Here is a 16,954-nt window from a genome sequence, read left to right on the forward strand (position 1 = left end):
CAAAACACAATAACTCCTGTCCAGAATTCTTTCCATCCTTCCGCTGAGGGTAGCTGCCAGAATCTTCACCCAGTCAGTATTATACAGTGGTGCCTCGCAAAACGAAATTAATTCATTCCGCGAGTGCTGTTGTATAGCGGAAATTTCGTCTTGTGAAGCACAGTCGGAGGAAGCGCGGCTTTACGGGGGAAAAACACCGCAAAACGTTTTCATTTTGCAAGTCGCGGCCATGGGGAAATTCATCTTGCGAGTCACCCTTTCGTTAGCGAATGCCTTTCGTCTAGCGAGTTTTTCGTCTAGCGAGGCATTCGTCTAGCGAGGTACCACTGTAATTAAACCACAATGGCAGCAGGTCGCTCTTTTGAGCTCACTTGCATATTTCAAACAGTTGCCTTTGGGGGTAGCTTTACCAGGTAAAATTGCAAGTACAAATATATCAAAAGAGAATAATAAAGGCTCGCCTACCCCTGGGGCTATACAATTAATCCATCAGTTAATTCAACAAGTGGGTCACTCCTTTGTGCTGTTGTTCTTGCTCCTCAGCGATGTTACTTTCATTTTCTGCTCACAGGGATAATTTTAACTGTGTTACAGTCCACCAGTAATCCCTGTCAGATATCCAGAATTCTTCTCTTTGGTCTCTTTCCAGCTGCTAATGGGATGGTGCCTCCGCAGCAACACAATAACTCCAATCAGGAATTCCTTTCATCTTTCCCTTAATGGTCAATGCCAGAATCATAGTCAAAATTTCACACAGTCCATTTCGTAGTTAAGCTTAGCGTCCACTCACATATTTCAAACAACTGTCCTTTAGTTACGCCGAAAGTCTTTCTCTAGATCGAGTCCTTCTCAGTGGCTGGTTAATAATAACAATAATAACAATAATAGTAATAATATTTTATTTGTACCCCGCTCTCCCTGGCTGGAGCCAAGCTCAGAGCAGCTAACGTCATATAAATAATGCAATATGCATGAAAACAAGCAATTGTTCAATTAAAATGCATCCCAAAATAAATTAAAATTAAAATTAAAATTAAAATTAAAACTGGACAAATGACAATCGTCAGGTTAAAATTGAAAGCAGTTAAATTAGCAAGTTATTTTATCTCCACTAGTTCAGAGCATGCCTGTTAATTAAGTCCGAATTTTTATCTTAAAAAACAGGTGTCCTCTGCTCATGGCACCGGCTCTGGAGAGTTGCCAAGACGCACGGTGCATTGCACCTAGCTCCCCCTGCCCCCCGCGTTCCTTCAGGATGGGCAGCAGGTATCGGACGATCTGCGGGTGGGCTGTCCCCCCCCCCGGCCCTGGGGTTTTTTGGGAGGATAATTACTCCCATATTTTCCTTGCTATCCACATGAAAGGGCTCTGCTGTTATGGGTACAGCCGTTCGCCATGGCAGCCAAACAGGAAGTTCATAAAACAATTTATAAATGTGTAAAATCCACCAACTAGTGTACAAACACAAGTTGTTTTATTACGGTCAATGACCAGTATCAAGACAAAAACACCAATTACAAAATTTAAAATTTAAAAGCTCAAAACAAGATTAAAATGATATAAAATTGCATATACATTTTTTTTAAAAAAGAAAACAGTTCTGGGTGGTCAATTATCTGTCAGAAAGGAAACCCTTCTGACCTGGAAGTTTCCATTGGTTGATATATTATATATTCTACTAATCCTGGGTGCTAATCATTATATGTCATATTTTGATCATTCAAGCCTGGGCAAAAGAAATATACACTTTAAAAGACACTTTAAAAATCTGACATAGGTGCCTGACAGATGTGCCACTCCAGGTTCTTACACACGTCTTAGTAACCTCGGGTTACATACGCTTCAGGTTACATACGCTTCAGGTTACATACTCCGCTAACACAGAAATAACGCTTCAGGTTAAGAATTTTGCTTCAGGATAAGAACAGAAATTGTGCTCTGGCGGCACAGCGGCAGCGGGAGGTCCCATTAGCTAAAGTGGTGCTTCAGGTTAAGAATAGTTTCAGGTTAAGAATGGACCTCCGGAATGAATTAAGTACGTAACCAGAGGTACCACTGTAATCTCACTTCTTAAATCAAGGTATCTGGAGCAAGGCTGGCCTAATTAATCTTAGTACAGTGGAACCTCGGTTTTCAAGCTTTTCAAAAGCCAAACGATTTGGAACCCCAACACCGAAAACCCAGAAGTAATTGCTTTCGTTGAATGGTTTCCGAAGTGTGTTTCTCAATTTCCCCCATTGAACTTGCTGACAGCCCATGGCGCCTCGGTTGTCGAATGTTTTGAAAGTCCAACAGTCTTTCGGAACAGATGATGTCCAACAACCAATGTTCCACTGTATATGGAACAGCTCATATGGGAACTGGCAGTCCTAGAACATTTACTTCTTGAAGCTTTGGAACAGCGTTGCCCAAACTTGGGTCTCCAGCTGTTTTTTGGACTACAACTCTCATCATCCCTAGCTATCAAGACCAGTGGTCAGGGATGGTGGGATTTGTAGTCCAAAAAACAGCTGGAGACCCAAGTTTTGGAACCACTGCTCTTCTTTAAGCACTAGCAAGCTGTGACAAATTCTAGGTCCCCTTGATGGGTGCTAGATCAGAAGAGTATCACATTATTAGGGTATTTCCCCATGAACTTGTAACCTAAAAATGGAGCAACATATAGTCTGAGACAGGCTGAAATACGGGGCACCTGTCTGCCTATGTGGCAAAATGGGGGGTTTAAGAAATTTCCCCACATGCCAGAACTTTGAAGTTTAGTACACACATAATCCCAGATAGAATTTTGAGGAAAATCTCAAAATGGGGCATTTCCATATTTGAAGGGCAGTCCATAAGACATAAAGCTGAAGGGAGTAAAGCTTATGTTTTCCGATGTAAAGCAAATCAGTTTCCATGTGGGATGCAATGTTGGCGTTCAAAGGCTTCTTTGTCTTTTGACACATTTGGATCAGACCCAGACTAGACACTGTTGGCGGAAGTCAGTTGGTAGAGTTCACCACACCTCAACCAGTGTGATATATCAGCAGAGTATGAAGAACCCTAGCAAGAGTCTTCAGAGATTTCCATCTCCCAGCAGAACAGCTTTTTCCAGACCCACCGTTAGGATGTCATGCAAGATGGCGCCTCTGGGGCTTCATGTACTGATACCCTATATGACAATTCATTTTTGTTTTATGGAAATATCTGAACTTCAGGCTATTTGCCTGAAATGACTGATACACATCCTACCATGTCATGGAAACAATTGAAGACATTTTTTCTTCTAACAGGCTTTTCCATCAGGATAAATGCGCCTGTTGTGCATTGTTCTAGTTTTGTTTAAGACGTATTTGCTGTCCTTTGTGTTTCAATCTTTTCTTTGCTGTTTTTACTCCATATCACCTTGAGACGATTGTGTAGAAGACAATCAATACACCATCATTATTATTACTATTATTATTATTACTATGAATAATTGCATGTCCCTTACAGAGGATTCCTGATGAGAGAAGGTTTTGCCTGCAGGGAGAGTGCGCATCATAATAAAAACTTTGCTTCGTATTCCGTAGATTCCGATGATAAGAAAGCAAAGGAGCTCCCTGAAAGACTAGTCGAGATGGCTTGCAAAGCATGCGAAACCTATCTTGCACAATTTGAACATAATGACATTGACTCGGAGGCAGAAGCTACTCCTGTACTTTCCGACAGAGAATGGAATCAATTAATTGAGCAGTACTACTCTCTCATTCAGTAAGTGTTCACTTCGGCGTCTAACTGTGTTGACAGAAGATTGTGACCCTTTCTCTTGATTCCTTACTCTTCTTACCATCTCTACTGAATCGGGGTTCTGAGTGCAGAATTCTAATTCAGACTAAGAACTGGGAATATCATGTGGATCTAGGAGGAAGAAACCCATCTCAGATGAATTAAAATGAAGCTCAAACTGGAGAGCCAGTTTGGTGTAGTGGTGAAGAGCGGTAGACCCGTAATCTGGGGAACCGGGTTCGCGTCTCCGCTCCTCCACATGCAGCTGCTGGGTGACCTTGGGCTAGTCACACTTCTCAGAAGTCTCTCAGCCCCACTCACCTCACAGAGTGTTTGTTGTGGGGGAGGAAGGGAAAGGAGAATGTTAGCCGCTTTGAGACTCCTTCGGGTAGCGATAAAGCGGGATATCAAATCCGAATTCTTCTTCTACTCTCCTCCTCCTCAAGGGTATCATCTTGTGAGTGTACTTTAGGGGAATAGTGAAGTCTATGGGACCTATCATTTTAGTTCTCTCATGATCTGACCCTCCCCATTATAGCAAAAACCGAGGCCCATTTATAGAATTGGAGAGTTTGGAAGTGCAAAGTTCATCTGAGGCTCCTTTCTCTCTCTCACTGCTCCTCCTCCACAGCTGCTGGGGTGGCTGTGTTGGACGGGACACAAAACTAGGTATGTAAGCAATACATTAAAAAAAGCCGTCTATTCAGAATCCATGTTCTGAAAATGTTTAGGCCCTTGGCTGATGCAGAAATGTTGTATTCCTTGTATTCTGAAGGCCATTCAGCAGAGCATCTCTGTCCACATACGGAAGGGTAATGGGATGTTCTGCTGGGATGTTCAGGATCTGAGTCAGTCGGAAGCAACTGATGTCAGAGCTGACTATGTAATGAGCTTTCACACTCCTTCTAACCAACCTAGAGATATGACGGAGAACCAATCACATTTTTTAGCTGTAGCTGAATCCACTTCCAAAAGATGGAAGGCTTACTGGTGATGACCTCTGTGTCTCCAATGTGTGTTTGAATTAGTTATGCCGTGGCAAATAACATTTATTTATTAGATTTACGTACCGCCCTCCGTCGAAAGATCTCGGGGCGGCTCACAAAATAGAAACACAATATAAAAGCACAAATAAATAGTAAAAAACAGAAGCAACAGAACGATAGCAGCCCCCTCCCACAAACCTATTTAAAAGGCTATAGAATATTAATCAGCCAAACATCAATGCTTCGTGGCTGGGTTGGTGATTTCCCTCATGGTCTAGTGGTTTTTGGACTTGGGCGTAAGGGAGGTTGAGGTAGTTGGCAACACTGCCTATCAGGTGCTGCCACTAGTCAGAATTATTTGCTATTATCCTCTATGAGTGATGCCTCTGCCCGGCATCCAGTGCCGGATTTACATATAAGCGAAACAAGCTATAGCTTAGGGCCCCACTCTCTCGGGGGCCCCCCAAAAAATTTTTAAGGAAAAAAAACTGGATGTACATTTCCAAAATATAAGATAAAAAACAAATAAAATAAAACCTACATACAGCAACAGTGCTTTGTGTTGTGTAGGCTCCTATGATGTAAGTAATGGGCCCCGCCTACTAGCCTGCTCTCTAAAATATCACTGGTTTGCTCATTTCTATATATAGGGTGCCTACATTTTGCATGGACTGGTTGCATGGCAACAGGTGCAAATGGCTTTAGATACCTATTAGGTCCATAAATTACCATATACAGTGGTACCTTGGGTTAAGAACTTAATTCGTTCCAGAGGTCTGTTCTTAACCTGAAACTGTTCTTAACCTGAAGCACCACTTTAGCTAATGGGACCTCCCGCTGCCGCTGCGCCACCAGAGCACGATTTCTTTTCTTATCCCGAAGCAAAGTTCTTAACCTGAAGCGTTATTTCTGGGTTAGCTAGTGGAGTATGTAACCTGAAGTGTATGTAACCTGAAGCGTATGTAACTCGAGGTACCACTGTAGCATATATTCAACACAAAAAAACAGCGGCAATTTGTTGTTGACAAAGGGCAGCTGGACACATAAAGGGCCCCATTAACTTCAGCATAGCTGTCTTAAGCATATGTGGCGGTGGGGTGCAAAGATCCACCCAACACCGCCCCCCCCCCCAGGTTGCCCAATCCCAGGTGCACAGGAGGGCGGAGCCGGCCGGCCGCCTCAGCCTCTCACAGGCTCGGTTGCCCCCGAACTCGCGGCAGAGCTCTTCCCTGGACTCAACTCTCGGGCCCTGGACTCTCAGCCTGGTGCTCCTGAGAGCCCAGCACCCGGGAGCCCTGCACCCCTAGCACCTATGGGTAACACAGCCCTGACCTTCAGTAGCTTAGGTAAAGCTAAGATCAAACCTAAATCCGACCCAACCGGCAGCTGTGCTTTAGCCAAGCTGGCATGCTCTGAGCTGTATGGGAGAGGAGGGAGAAAGCAGTTAAAAACTCTGTGTCAAATAGATCGACCAGCAGGGCAATGAGAGCCTATCCCTCCACTGAAGTCTAATCACCCAGTAATTGGAGCTCAAGTCAAATTTAAAGGGCTGTACTGAAATTCCTCCATAGTGGCACCCACTCTGTGCAACACCCTCCCATCAGGTGTCAAAGAGATAAGTAACTATACAACCTTTAGAAGACATCTGAAGGCAGCCCCGTATAGGGAAGTTTTCAATGTTTGATTATTATTATTTTTAAAGTTTCTGTATATGCTAGAAGCTGCCCAGAGTCTCTGGGTTGACCAGGATAGACGGGTAGTGTACAAATAAGAAAATTATTATTGTGAATTATTCCTCCTGTCCTGGAAAAACCACAAGAACTCTTCATAGCACTTTAAAGACCAAGAGAGTCCACAAGCTGTTATAAGACTGTTTGTTAGCCCCCCTCCATTTTCAAATACTCTGCCTGAAATAACAATTCTTTTATTTTAAATTGCAGGAAGCGTTTCTAACATGTTTCTTACGGAGTTTTAACATGGTTGTGTTTTTCCCCCCCAGTGAGGGTGCAGTGATTTGTAACGCAGAGAACTATTTTACTCAGTGTCAAAATATTTTGCGCAGAATTATATCAGTAAACCCTCAACGAGATATCGATGGCCTCCACAACATCTGGATTATTAAACCCGGAGCAAAATCCCGTGGCAGAGGTAGGAATATTATTACCCTTTGGTGAATAAAGACACTCAAGCACAGGAATGCTTTTTGGGAAGTCTGGATGGGAGAAACTCTCATAGGTTCCACTTGGCAGGTAAAAGCGATCCTATCCCATTCTCCCAGGCATTTGGAGTGAATTAGTAACCACTTTTCCGTTTTATTGTTCCCATACTGCTGATCTGTTGGTTGTATTTATTAATTGGGTTGTTGTTAATGTTATATATATGTGTACTCAGTCATCTATGAAATATTAATTGTACACCCGTACAATACTGATAATGGTGCTTTTTCAAAGAGGTTAATATAAAAAGACTCTCTTACTTTTCGGTATTGTCTCCGGCTTTTATAAATAAGGTTGTATTGCTTCTCAGCCTGCAAAATGCACAAATGGACTGCATTTTTATGTTCTCTGGCCATTATGCACAATCCCCAATGGGACATTTCTCAGTTGAATTTTGTACATTTCCTGGCCAACATGCACATTCCCCAAAGGCTGTTGGGGATGATGTGTGATGACTGGAGAATGTACAGAAATCGTTGAATATATGCACATTTCCCACGGCCTCTATAAGATTATGTATATTGACTGGGAAATGTGCACAATTATGTTCATGTGCACATTTTCCACGAGGCCTGGTGAATATGCACAATGATCGGTTGTTTTGCGCTTTAACTGTTCAACTTACATTCCTCTTAACATGTATATTTTAAATTGTTGGCCAGGATCCAGGGATCCTCATGCACAGAAGTGTGGCGTGTTTCTGCATGTCCTTAGGTGTGCGCGCCCTGTTTTTAAATTTCTGGTGGCAGCCCTCATGCTCCCAGTGGCTTCATCTTTGAGTCAGGAGAGTCTGGAAAAGCCTTTTCAAGCCACAGGAGACCGTTGCTAGGACACCTAATGTGTGCATGGAACATGGCATGCGATACTTTGAATCCCAGCCTTAGAACGAGAAATGGAGAAATGACAGTGTCTTCAGCTTCAGCCTGCTATCCTTCAGATGGGTTCTTGTCTTGACACCTCAGATGCTTGCTTCATAATTGCCAGTGTCTGTGGCCATCGCCACTTAAAGTAATGCTCATGGAATCTGAGTCCAAGTTTTGACGCTTCCTATTTGGATGGAATACTTGGTGGGCGAATTTGTCTTCATAACTGAGAGATCTGATTGAGCAGTCTCCACAACATGTGGCTCTTGGGTTGTACATGGTAGGGCTGCCGTGTATCACACAGCTGGGCTCTCCCCCCACCCCCAAATATTTATATCGGAAAGCAGCAACTGAAAATATATTTAAATGGGTTTCTTTGATACTTTAACTCTAGCTGTCATAATTAGGAAAATATTTGCATTTTATGCAGTATCTGATTTTGCCACCACAATGTAATGTAGGCATAAGCTATTAAATTGCCATCTGCCTGTCTCGGGAGACAATGGGAAAGTATGACTTCAGGGGTGAAGTCAAACCATTGGAGAGTTAAAACATCTTGAAAATGTACTTGGCAAATCAATCCACCTCCTCCATTAATCTCTCTCTAATATATATGTTACAATGGAAATTACGAAACAAAATTGTGTGGGGTACATATAGCTAAATGTATTCCGAAGTAGAATCAGTAAAATGTTCGTTCTTTTCACTAGACAAACTCTTACTGAACCCATGAACCTGAAACTTCTCTCTCTCTCTCTCTCTCTCTCTCTCCCCCCCCTCTCTGTTTTTTTCTTTTGACAAAGTAATAATCGCAAATAAAAATAAATAAAAATGTGCACCCCACCACCCATTCCATTGCAACTATCCAACCTCCCAAAATTTCAACACCTCTTACGACGGTTTGACCCCTTTCCGTTTTAACAGTATAAATTCTACAAACACTGTTTTTAATGAGGCAAACAGGTAAACAGGGACAATCAAGAATCTTTCCAGACATAGCAGAATAGCGGAACATTGATTTATTCAGGGCGTTACTCAAAATCATGGATTAGTTGATGTGGATTAGTGCATGACCCCTAATTTGTATGCCTCTCAGGAATTATACATTAGGAAGCTGCCTAACACTGGAATAGGTAAATGGTTCCTCTAGCTCTACAATAGAACAGCAGCAGCTGTCCAAGGTTTCAAACAGGAGACCTTCGCAATCCTACCTGGAGAGAGTGAAGATTGAATCTGAGATTATTATTTTTTTTGCATGCAGGTCAAGTGCTATACGACTTAGCAACAGTCTCCCAAAAGCTACATTTTCTCACCTTTCATTCATGCATTGCTTTCTGTATACACTATTTTAAATATCCACATTTTTATTCTCTCTTTTTAATATTTTTTAAATTAAATTTTCTGTTTTACAATTTTGAATATTCATTTAAACAACCTTAAACTACCAAAAACTTCCCTTCTTCTCTTTCCATGGTACATTTTGCATAACATAAATCCCTGCATATTTTATACAAACTAAACCATTCAGTATTCCACTATTACATCCATCAAAACTTATTTACACTGTTGAATTTATCTTAATGCTGCCAACATTTTCAAGTGTACACAATTCCCCCCCATATATTCAATAAACATTCTCCAGTCTCTTTAAACATATGTCCTTCTTGTTCTCTTATTCTGTATGTTAGGTCCGCAGGCTGCGCATATTCCATTCACATTTTTATTTTCATGTCTTCTAGAAATAGTATGCAAGAACCGACTGGATGATATATTAAAACTAGTGGAACCAACGGACCAGTTTCCAATAAAGGACCATAAGTGGGTTGTCCAAAAGTATATCGAAACTCCTCTATTGATCTTTGATACAAAGTTTGATATTAGACAGTGGTTTCTTGTGACAGACTGGAACCCGCTGACTATATGGTTCTACAAAGAAAGCTATCTGAGATTCTCCACGCAGCGCTTCTCCTTAGACAATCTGCACAGGTAACCAACAGTTGTTGTTGTTGTTTAGTCATTTAGTCGTGTCCGACTCTTCGTGACCCCATGGACCAGATCATGCCAGGCACAGTAGACCATGCTATAGTGCATGGGTAGGCAAACTAAGGCCCGGAATCAGCGTATTTTTACATGAGTAGAATGTGTCCTTTTATTTAAAATGCATCTCTGAGGTTATTTGTGGGGGATAGGAATTTGTTCATCCTCCCCCCCCCAAAAAAATAGTCCAGCCCCCCACAAGGTCTGAGAGACAGTGGACTGGCCCCCTGCTGAAAAAGTTTGCTGACCCCTGCTATAGTGTTTTTATTGTGTGGGACCTAGTTTGAGCACATGAAACCAAGGGTGAATAAAAGTGTTGACATTGTTATGAGAGAATCATGACACCATGAAGGCAGTGTGTGCTGTTGATCTCTGTCAGGGAACTGTCCCTGGTTCAGCGCAGGGTGGTGGAAGGGCTCTTGGGATGTTACAGAGAGCCCCGGCCCCACCTGACCAGCAGCACCTCCTCTACCAGCGGAGGAAACAGCAAAGTCTCCAGCGGGGAGGGGCAGGCAGCTCCGGGTCTTGAGAGCAGAGGCTCTGGGGATGTTGGAGAGACCCTGAACTCCCCTCGCTCAGCGGGCAAGGAGAGAGACATGCCATTTCCGGTGCCCCAAGTGCACAGAGGGGTGAAACGCAAGGAGGGGAGGCGGAGATTTGGGATACCGCAACTCTTACGTTGGGGTCACAGCCGGAAGGGGCCACTCCCGGATTCTGCGAGTGACTGATACAGACATGAACTTGTAGCTCTGCACTGTAAATAGCATGCACAATAAACCTCTTAAAAGATGGTTTGGAGTCTTGCCTGGTTACTCGCGAGCAACCACCCCATGGACCTTACATTCTCATTTTTGCTTATTGTATAAAGTTGTTTTTTGTCATGACAGCAGTTTGGATGTCTCACTGCCCATGACATTTTGTTGACAGAATAAGAGGTAAAAGGTTTGACCTCATTTTAACCCCTTAGTCTTCATCCACAATGGAGGAAAAGCCTAAATACATAAAATTGCATTTGATCTGGTTCTACCTAGCCTAATGAGAATGATCCAAGAAATGAAAACTTGTTTCAACTCAACCAAAGATAGGTCATATTTCATTGCTAACACTGCTGGCCATAGACATTTTGCCACCTGAAGCGGAACCCAATGGTGACCCCCTCTCCCTCATTAAGGCCAATGCAAAGTCAAACACCAGTGCCTGCCTTCATCTGTAAAAAAAAAGGTAAAGGTAAAGGACCCTTGACAGTTAAGTCCAGTTGCAGACAACTCTGGGGTTGCTGCACTCATCTCGCTTTACTGGCCGAGGAAGCCAGCGTTTGTTCACAGACGGTTTTTCCGGGTCATGTGGCCAGCATGTCTAAGTTGCTTCTGGCGCAACGGAACACCGAAACCAGAGCAGTGCACGGAAATGCCATTTACCTTCTGGCCGGAGCGGTACCTATTTATCTACTTGCACTTTTGGGTGTGCTTTCGAACTGCTAGGATGGCAGGAGCTGGGACCGAGCTACGGGAGCTCACCCCGTCGCAGGGATTCGAACCGCCGACCTTCTGATTGGCAAGCCCAAGAGGCTGATTGGTTTTAGACCACAGCACCACCCGTGTCCCGCCTTCATCTGTACCCATATCCAAAACCTTTTGATAATTCCTGAAGTGGTTTCTGTCACCCTGTAGCATGGCAAGACTGACCCTGTTGTCCAAAGTTCCTGTTGTGGCATTGGGAGTCACAAATCCACACCAAAACTGAAGCAAAACTGATGCTTCAAACTGTAGTTTTGTCAGGTGCAATGCTTCTCCCATGTCTTCATTTTACTTTATATCACTGAGTAATTTTAATACATTTAGGGTTTTATTGCTTTTTAATGGAACTCAACAGTGCTTTGACATTACTGGGACTTGAGTTTAGTCATGACTGTAATAATAATAATAATAATAATAATAATAATAATAATAATAATAATAATAATAATTTGCCACCCATGGGACTGAGTTGCCCCAGTCAATTTGGGTGGCTCCCAGCAGAATATTAAAAACACAATAAAACATCAAACTACTTTAAACATGACCAAACCTGGATCCAAGCCTATATCTTTATGTAAGTAGGGTGTTTTTACACTTCCCCTTGAATTTATTTTTTACAAAAATGGTTTTCTTTCTACATTTCTGTGCCATGTTTCTATGCTTTATGACAGCAATTCTTGCATCCCATTTTCGCAGCTCGATTCACCTTTGCAATAACTCCATCCAGAAGAACTACAAGAACGCGCCAGACCGCAGTTCTCAGTTGCCATATCACAATATGTGGACAAGCAGCAAATTCCAAGAGTATTTGCAAAAGAGGGGTCTTGGCCACGTCTGGCGTAATATTATCTATCCTTCCATGAAGAAAATATTAATCTACACAATGAAGATGGCTCAGGACCAAGTTGAACCTCGGAGGAGTAGCTTTGAACTCTACGGGGCAGATTTCATTCTCGGAAATGATTTTACACCTTGGTTGATTGAAATCAATAGTAGTCCAACCATGTACCCTTCAACCCCAATAACATCTAACCTATGTGCTCAGGTTCAAGAAGACACAATCAAGGTAGTTATAGACAGAAAACATGACAGGAACTGTGACATTGGGCAGTTTGAACTTCTCTGGAGACAGGTAAGAATTGTTTAAACTTTCTCTCTGATTAATTGGGAGTCAATCTTTTCAAATATTCACCTTCATTGTGTTTAGATGCCAACCATGAAATGCAAATCTTGAAATAATTGAGGGGGGTATTATTATTTATTATTATTGATTTTATTAATTGAATTTGTATACCACTCTTCATCCAAAGATCTCAGGGCGGTTCAAAGCATAGATATACAAAATACAAAGACAAAATACAGAATAAAACGAGGACAAAATGAACCCATAATCACCACTCCCACAAACACATTTAAAAGAACATAGAATGTTCACCAGCTAAAGGCCTGGTTGAAGAAGAATGTTTTTGCCTGGCTCCTGGAGATGTATAATGAAGGTGCCAGGCGTACTTCCCTGGGGAGAGCATTCCACAGATGGGGAGCCACTGTAGAAAAGACCCATTCTTGTGTTGCCACCCTCCGGACCTCTCATGAGGAAGCTACATGAAGAAGGGCCTCAGATGATTATCTCAGGGTCCAAGTCAGATCCTATGGGGAGTGGTGGTTCTTTGAATTATTGCAGTCCTGAACTATTTAAGGCTTTATAGGTCAAAACCAGCACTTTTAATTGGGCCCAGAAACTAATTGGCAGTCAGGCCAGGATTGGTGTAATATGCTCAAACCACCTTGCACTGGTGAGCGACCTGGGTGCTGAATTCTGCACCAGCTGAAGTTTCCAAACCATCTTCAGAGGCAGCTTCTGAAGCCTCACCTACTGAAATTTCTATGAAACTCTGAAAGACGCAGGAGCCCCATCCTCTTTTCATCCAGCCACCCTATCAGTACATCAGTATATAACTACCTTCAGTACAGTGGGACCTTGCTTTTTTAAACTGTTCCAGGAGTTGGACGGACTCCTGGAACAGACTAAGTTCAACAACCTTAAGTTTGACCTTGGTTGTCGAACACAATCTGTTCCGGGAGTCCGTTCAACTCCCGGAACAGTTTGAAAACCAAGGTACCACTGTACTGAGGTCAAACTTTGACCTTCGAAAACCAAGGCGCGGTTTCCAATTGGCTGCAATAGCTTCCTGCACTCAATCGGAAGCTGCAGAAGCTGCATCGGACGTTCGGCTTCCAAAAAACATTTGCAAACCGGAACACTTACTTCCGACTTTGTGGCGTTCAGGAGTTGATATTTTGGAAGCCAAGCTGTTCGACAACCAAGGTACCACTGTATATAACTGTGAGAACAAACCCATTTGTATAAGAGAAGAGTGCTGAAAAACCACCATTTTGTTTTCCTGCACAGCCCATGTTGGATCTGCCACCGTTTAATCCTACAGACCTTTTCGTGGAAGGAATCAATGTTAAGAAACTGAAAAAGCATATAGTTAACATCACTAATTTTAATTTTCTCGAACCGCTGCTGGGGGTAACACAACCTGTAACCAATCTAGAAAACGACGAAGACCGGGGGACACCTGCCAACAACAAGCAAATTGTAAAAGGAAAACATGGAAATAGCGCTCCTTGTCCGTTGCCAAAGACCCTCAAGAAGTTGCAAGAGAAAAGCCTTAAAGGGAAAAACACCCACAAAAAGCCTGCCCAAACTATAGACTTTCCTCGCATTGTTAATGGCCGAGGAGCAACCTCCGTGTCTGATAAGAGAAAGTCAAAGCCCATTAATGAGCCAAGCCTTCAGATTGGAAGTCAACCTACCACTCCCTCTCAAAAGTCACATTCATTGGACTGGACATTACTTCAGCCCTCTATAGATGCAGGTAAAATGAGGATGAAAATCTTTTACATATATCTTTAAAATATAAAACTTTTCCATTATATATACATATATGAAAATCAATATGACAATAAAATAAAATAAATTGATTAACTGTTAACTAATTAGAGCAAATATTTGTTAAACTAAATAGAGCAGATATTTGTTAAAATAGAAATATTGGGGGAAATCTCTATGAAGTTCACTTTGAAGTTAAGCAAAATTTTAATGGCTTTCTCCCAGTTTAACCATCTCAAATAATCCTATGGAAATGACATTATTTATTCATTTATTGGCATAAGTGGATGAAATTTGCAGGTGATGCTGAGGGGCCACTGAAACTAGGATGGGCGTAGGATTTGGATGAATCCCAAACTGAAGCAGACCACTTCAGACAGCTTTTGGATTTGGGTTTTTCTGTTATCAGCCAAAGAAACTGACATTTTAGGGACACCAAGGAAGCTTTCTCTCCTGTTATACAACCACCATTGAGAATTCTATAAGTTTGACTTTTAAGAATTTAAGAAGACGAATCCTGCTAGTTCAGGCCAAAGGCCCATGTTCTCCAGCTTCCTGTTCTCACAGTGGTCAACCAGATGCCTATGGGAAGCCTACAAGAAGGACTCGGAGGCAAGACTCACTTTCCTTATCATTCCCAGAAACTGGCACTCAGAGACATATTGCCTCCAATAATAGAGATAGACCACAACCATTGTTGCCAGAAGCTATGGATAGCCTTATCATCCATGCATTTATCAAATCCCTTTTATGGTGGTGCCCGTCATTACCTCTTGTGAATTCCATTGTTCAACTGTGTACTGTGTCTTTCTCTTATCTGCCACAGTCTTCCAACATTCAGCTTCATTGGACGGCCATAATTCCTTGTACTATAAAAGAGGGAGAAGAACCTTTGTCTACGCCATGCACAATCCTGTACTCCTCTAGCATGCCACCTCTTACTTGTGTTCCCTCGCCAAAAAACTGAAAAGCGGCCACTATCGTAATCCTTCTCATAGCCAAGTTGCTCCAGTTCCTCGGTCATTTTGGTAGCCCCTTTCTGGAATTTTCCCATATCTATATCCTTTCTGAGGTGAAGGAGCCAGAAGTGTACGCAGCATTTCAAGTGCAGTCTCACCATATAATTGTAGGAGTCAATTATGAAATTGGCAGTTTTGTTTTCTGTTCATTTCTTAATGATCCCTAACACGGAGTTCACCTTTTTCACAGCTGCTGTTGACATCTTCTTCAAGCTGTCTACTACAGTCCCAAGGTTTCGTGTCTGGTCAGTCTCCATGAGTTCAGATCACGCTAGCATATATGTGAAATTAGGATTCCTTTGCCCCAATATGCATCTTTTTGCACTAGGTTACATTGAGTTACATTTGCCATTTTACTTCCTGTACACCCAGTTTGGAGCTTCTCATAGTCCTTTTTATTCATAGCACTCTGAACACTGCATATCCCTAACTGTTGATCATTTTTTAGCATTTTCTACAACCCTCCACTGCAATAATTGTTTAGTTGTTCTCTGGTTCCTATTTCTTAACCAGTTCCTGATCCATAAGATGACCTGTCCTCTTACCCTTCAAATTCTAAGCTTACTCAGGAGTCTTTGGCATGTTACTTTGAACATCTAAGTACACAATATTTACAGAATCACCTTTATCTATATGCTTGCTGACACACAAAGAATTCTCAAAGGCTGGTGAGGCAGAGATTACCATTGTAGAGGCCATGCAGGTTATTCTTCAGCAAGACTTGTTCTTCTACATGCTTGTTTATTCCATATTTAATATTGCTTTCCACTAACTTTCCTGGAACAGATGTTAAGCTAACTGTTCTGTAATCTCCCAGATCCCTATTTTCCAGTTCTCAGCATCAGAAGCTGACCGTAGGGTCAAGCCAATCTTTTTTTGTTAGGAGATCAGCAATTTAATATTTGAAGTTATTTAAGAATTTGAAGTTATTTAAGAAATGTTGGAGAGTATGCATTGTTTCTCTGTAGAGTCTTTTGTAGAATCCTAGTAAAAGGAGCATTGCTACAGTAACTATGCAATTCAGTGTTAATGGGTGTTAATATTTGCTCTGTCTTTAAAGGTCTGCAGAACAAAAGCAAGAAGATTCCATGCCTAATTTGTGGAGATGGTTTCCAGTCAGAGAAAGCTTGTAAACAATGCAACTCTTTTTGTGCGACTGTATTACAAGGAGATTCATACCTACCTATGACTCCATGTTCTCCTCCTGAAAAGATGGCAAAGAACAGGCTGACCGTCCCATGTTATGGACTTCCAAAATACCTTTGACTGTATTCAAAGTGCTTTGAGAAAGTGTTTTTTAAAAAGCCAATTCCCCAAACCTCAGACAGAGCTCAAGAACCTTCTTTGTATATAAAAAGAAGAAGAAAATGCTGAAAGGCCCCTTTTCTTATCAAATAGCTGTAGCCAATTCTACAGCAGAAATGCTGTGGGAAAGAATGGAAGCTGTGCTATTAATTAATGCAAGTCCGAGAATTTCAAACTGCTGTAGCATACCTTGCAAGGAAGAAATGTGTATGACGTAATACGGATGGTTATTTTTAAATTGGGAAAGGTTTGTTCAGAGGGATGAATAGGATCAGAGAAGCAGGGCAAGGGCAGGTTGTGTGCACAGAGTTTGACCTTTATTGTAACCACAGGAATTCAGGAACATGAAGGGAGCAATTTAAAGGTAT

General features: G+C 42.0%; 1 protein-coding gene across 1 annotated transcript in view; it reads left to right on the top strand.

The window, feature by feature from the left end:
* TTLL8 (tubulin tyrosine ligase like 8) overlaps nucleotides 1-16,652 on the top strand; it is a 38,113-nt gene extending 21,461 nt beyond the window's left edge. Inside the window, exons 10-15 of the mRNA XM_033163326.1 lie at nucleotides 3,552-3,732; nucleotides 6,733-6,881; nucleotides 9,552-9,798; nucleotides 12,063-12,498; nucleotides 13,777-14,248; nucleotides 16,342-16,652. Of these exons, the coding sequence (XP_033019217.1) occupies nucleotides 3,552-3,732; nucleotides 6,733-6,881; nucleotides 9,552-9,798; nucleotides 12,063-12,498; nucleotides 13,777-14,248; nucleotides 16,342-16,547 (1,691 nt within the window). The 3' untranslated portion in view covers nucleotides 16,548-16,652. The remainder of the gene's footprint in view (nucleotides 1-3,551; nucleotides 3,733-6,732; nucleotides 6,882-9,551; nucleotides 9,799-12,062; nucleotides 12,499-13,776; nucleotides 14,249-16,341) is intronic.
* The last annotated feature ends 302 nt before the right edge of the window (nucleotides 16,653-16,954 follow it).

This window comes from Lacerta agilis, chromosome 10, assembly GCF_009819535.1.
Source record: "Lacerta agilis isolate rLacAgi1 chromosome 10, rLacAgi1.pri, whole genome shotgun sequence".
Lineage (NCBI taxonomy): Eukaryota > Metazoa > Chordata > Lepidosauria > Squamata > Lacertidae > Lacerta > Lacerta agilis.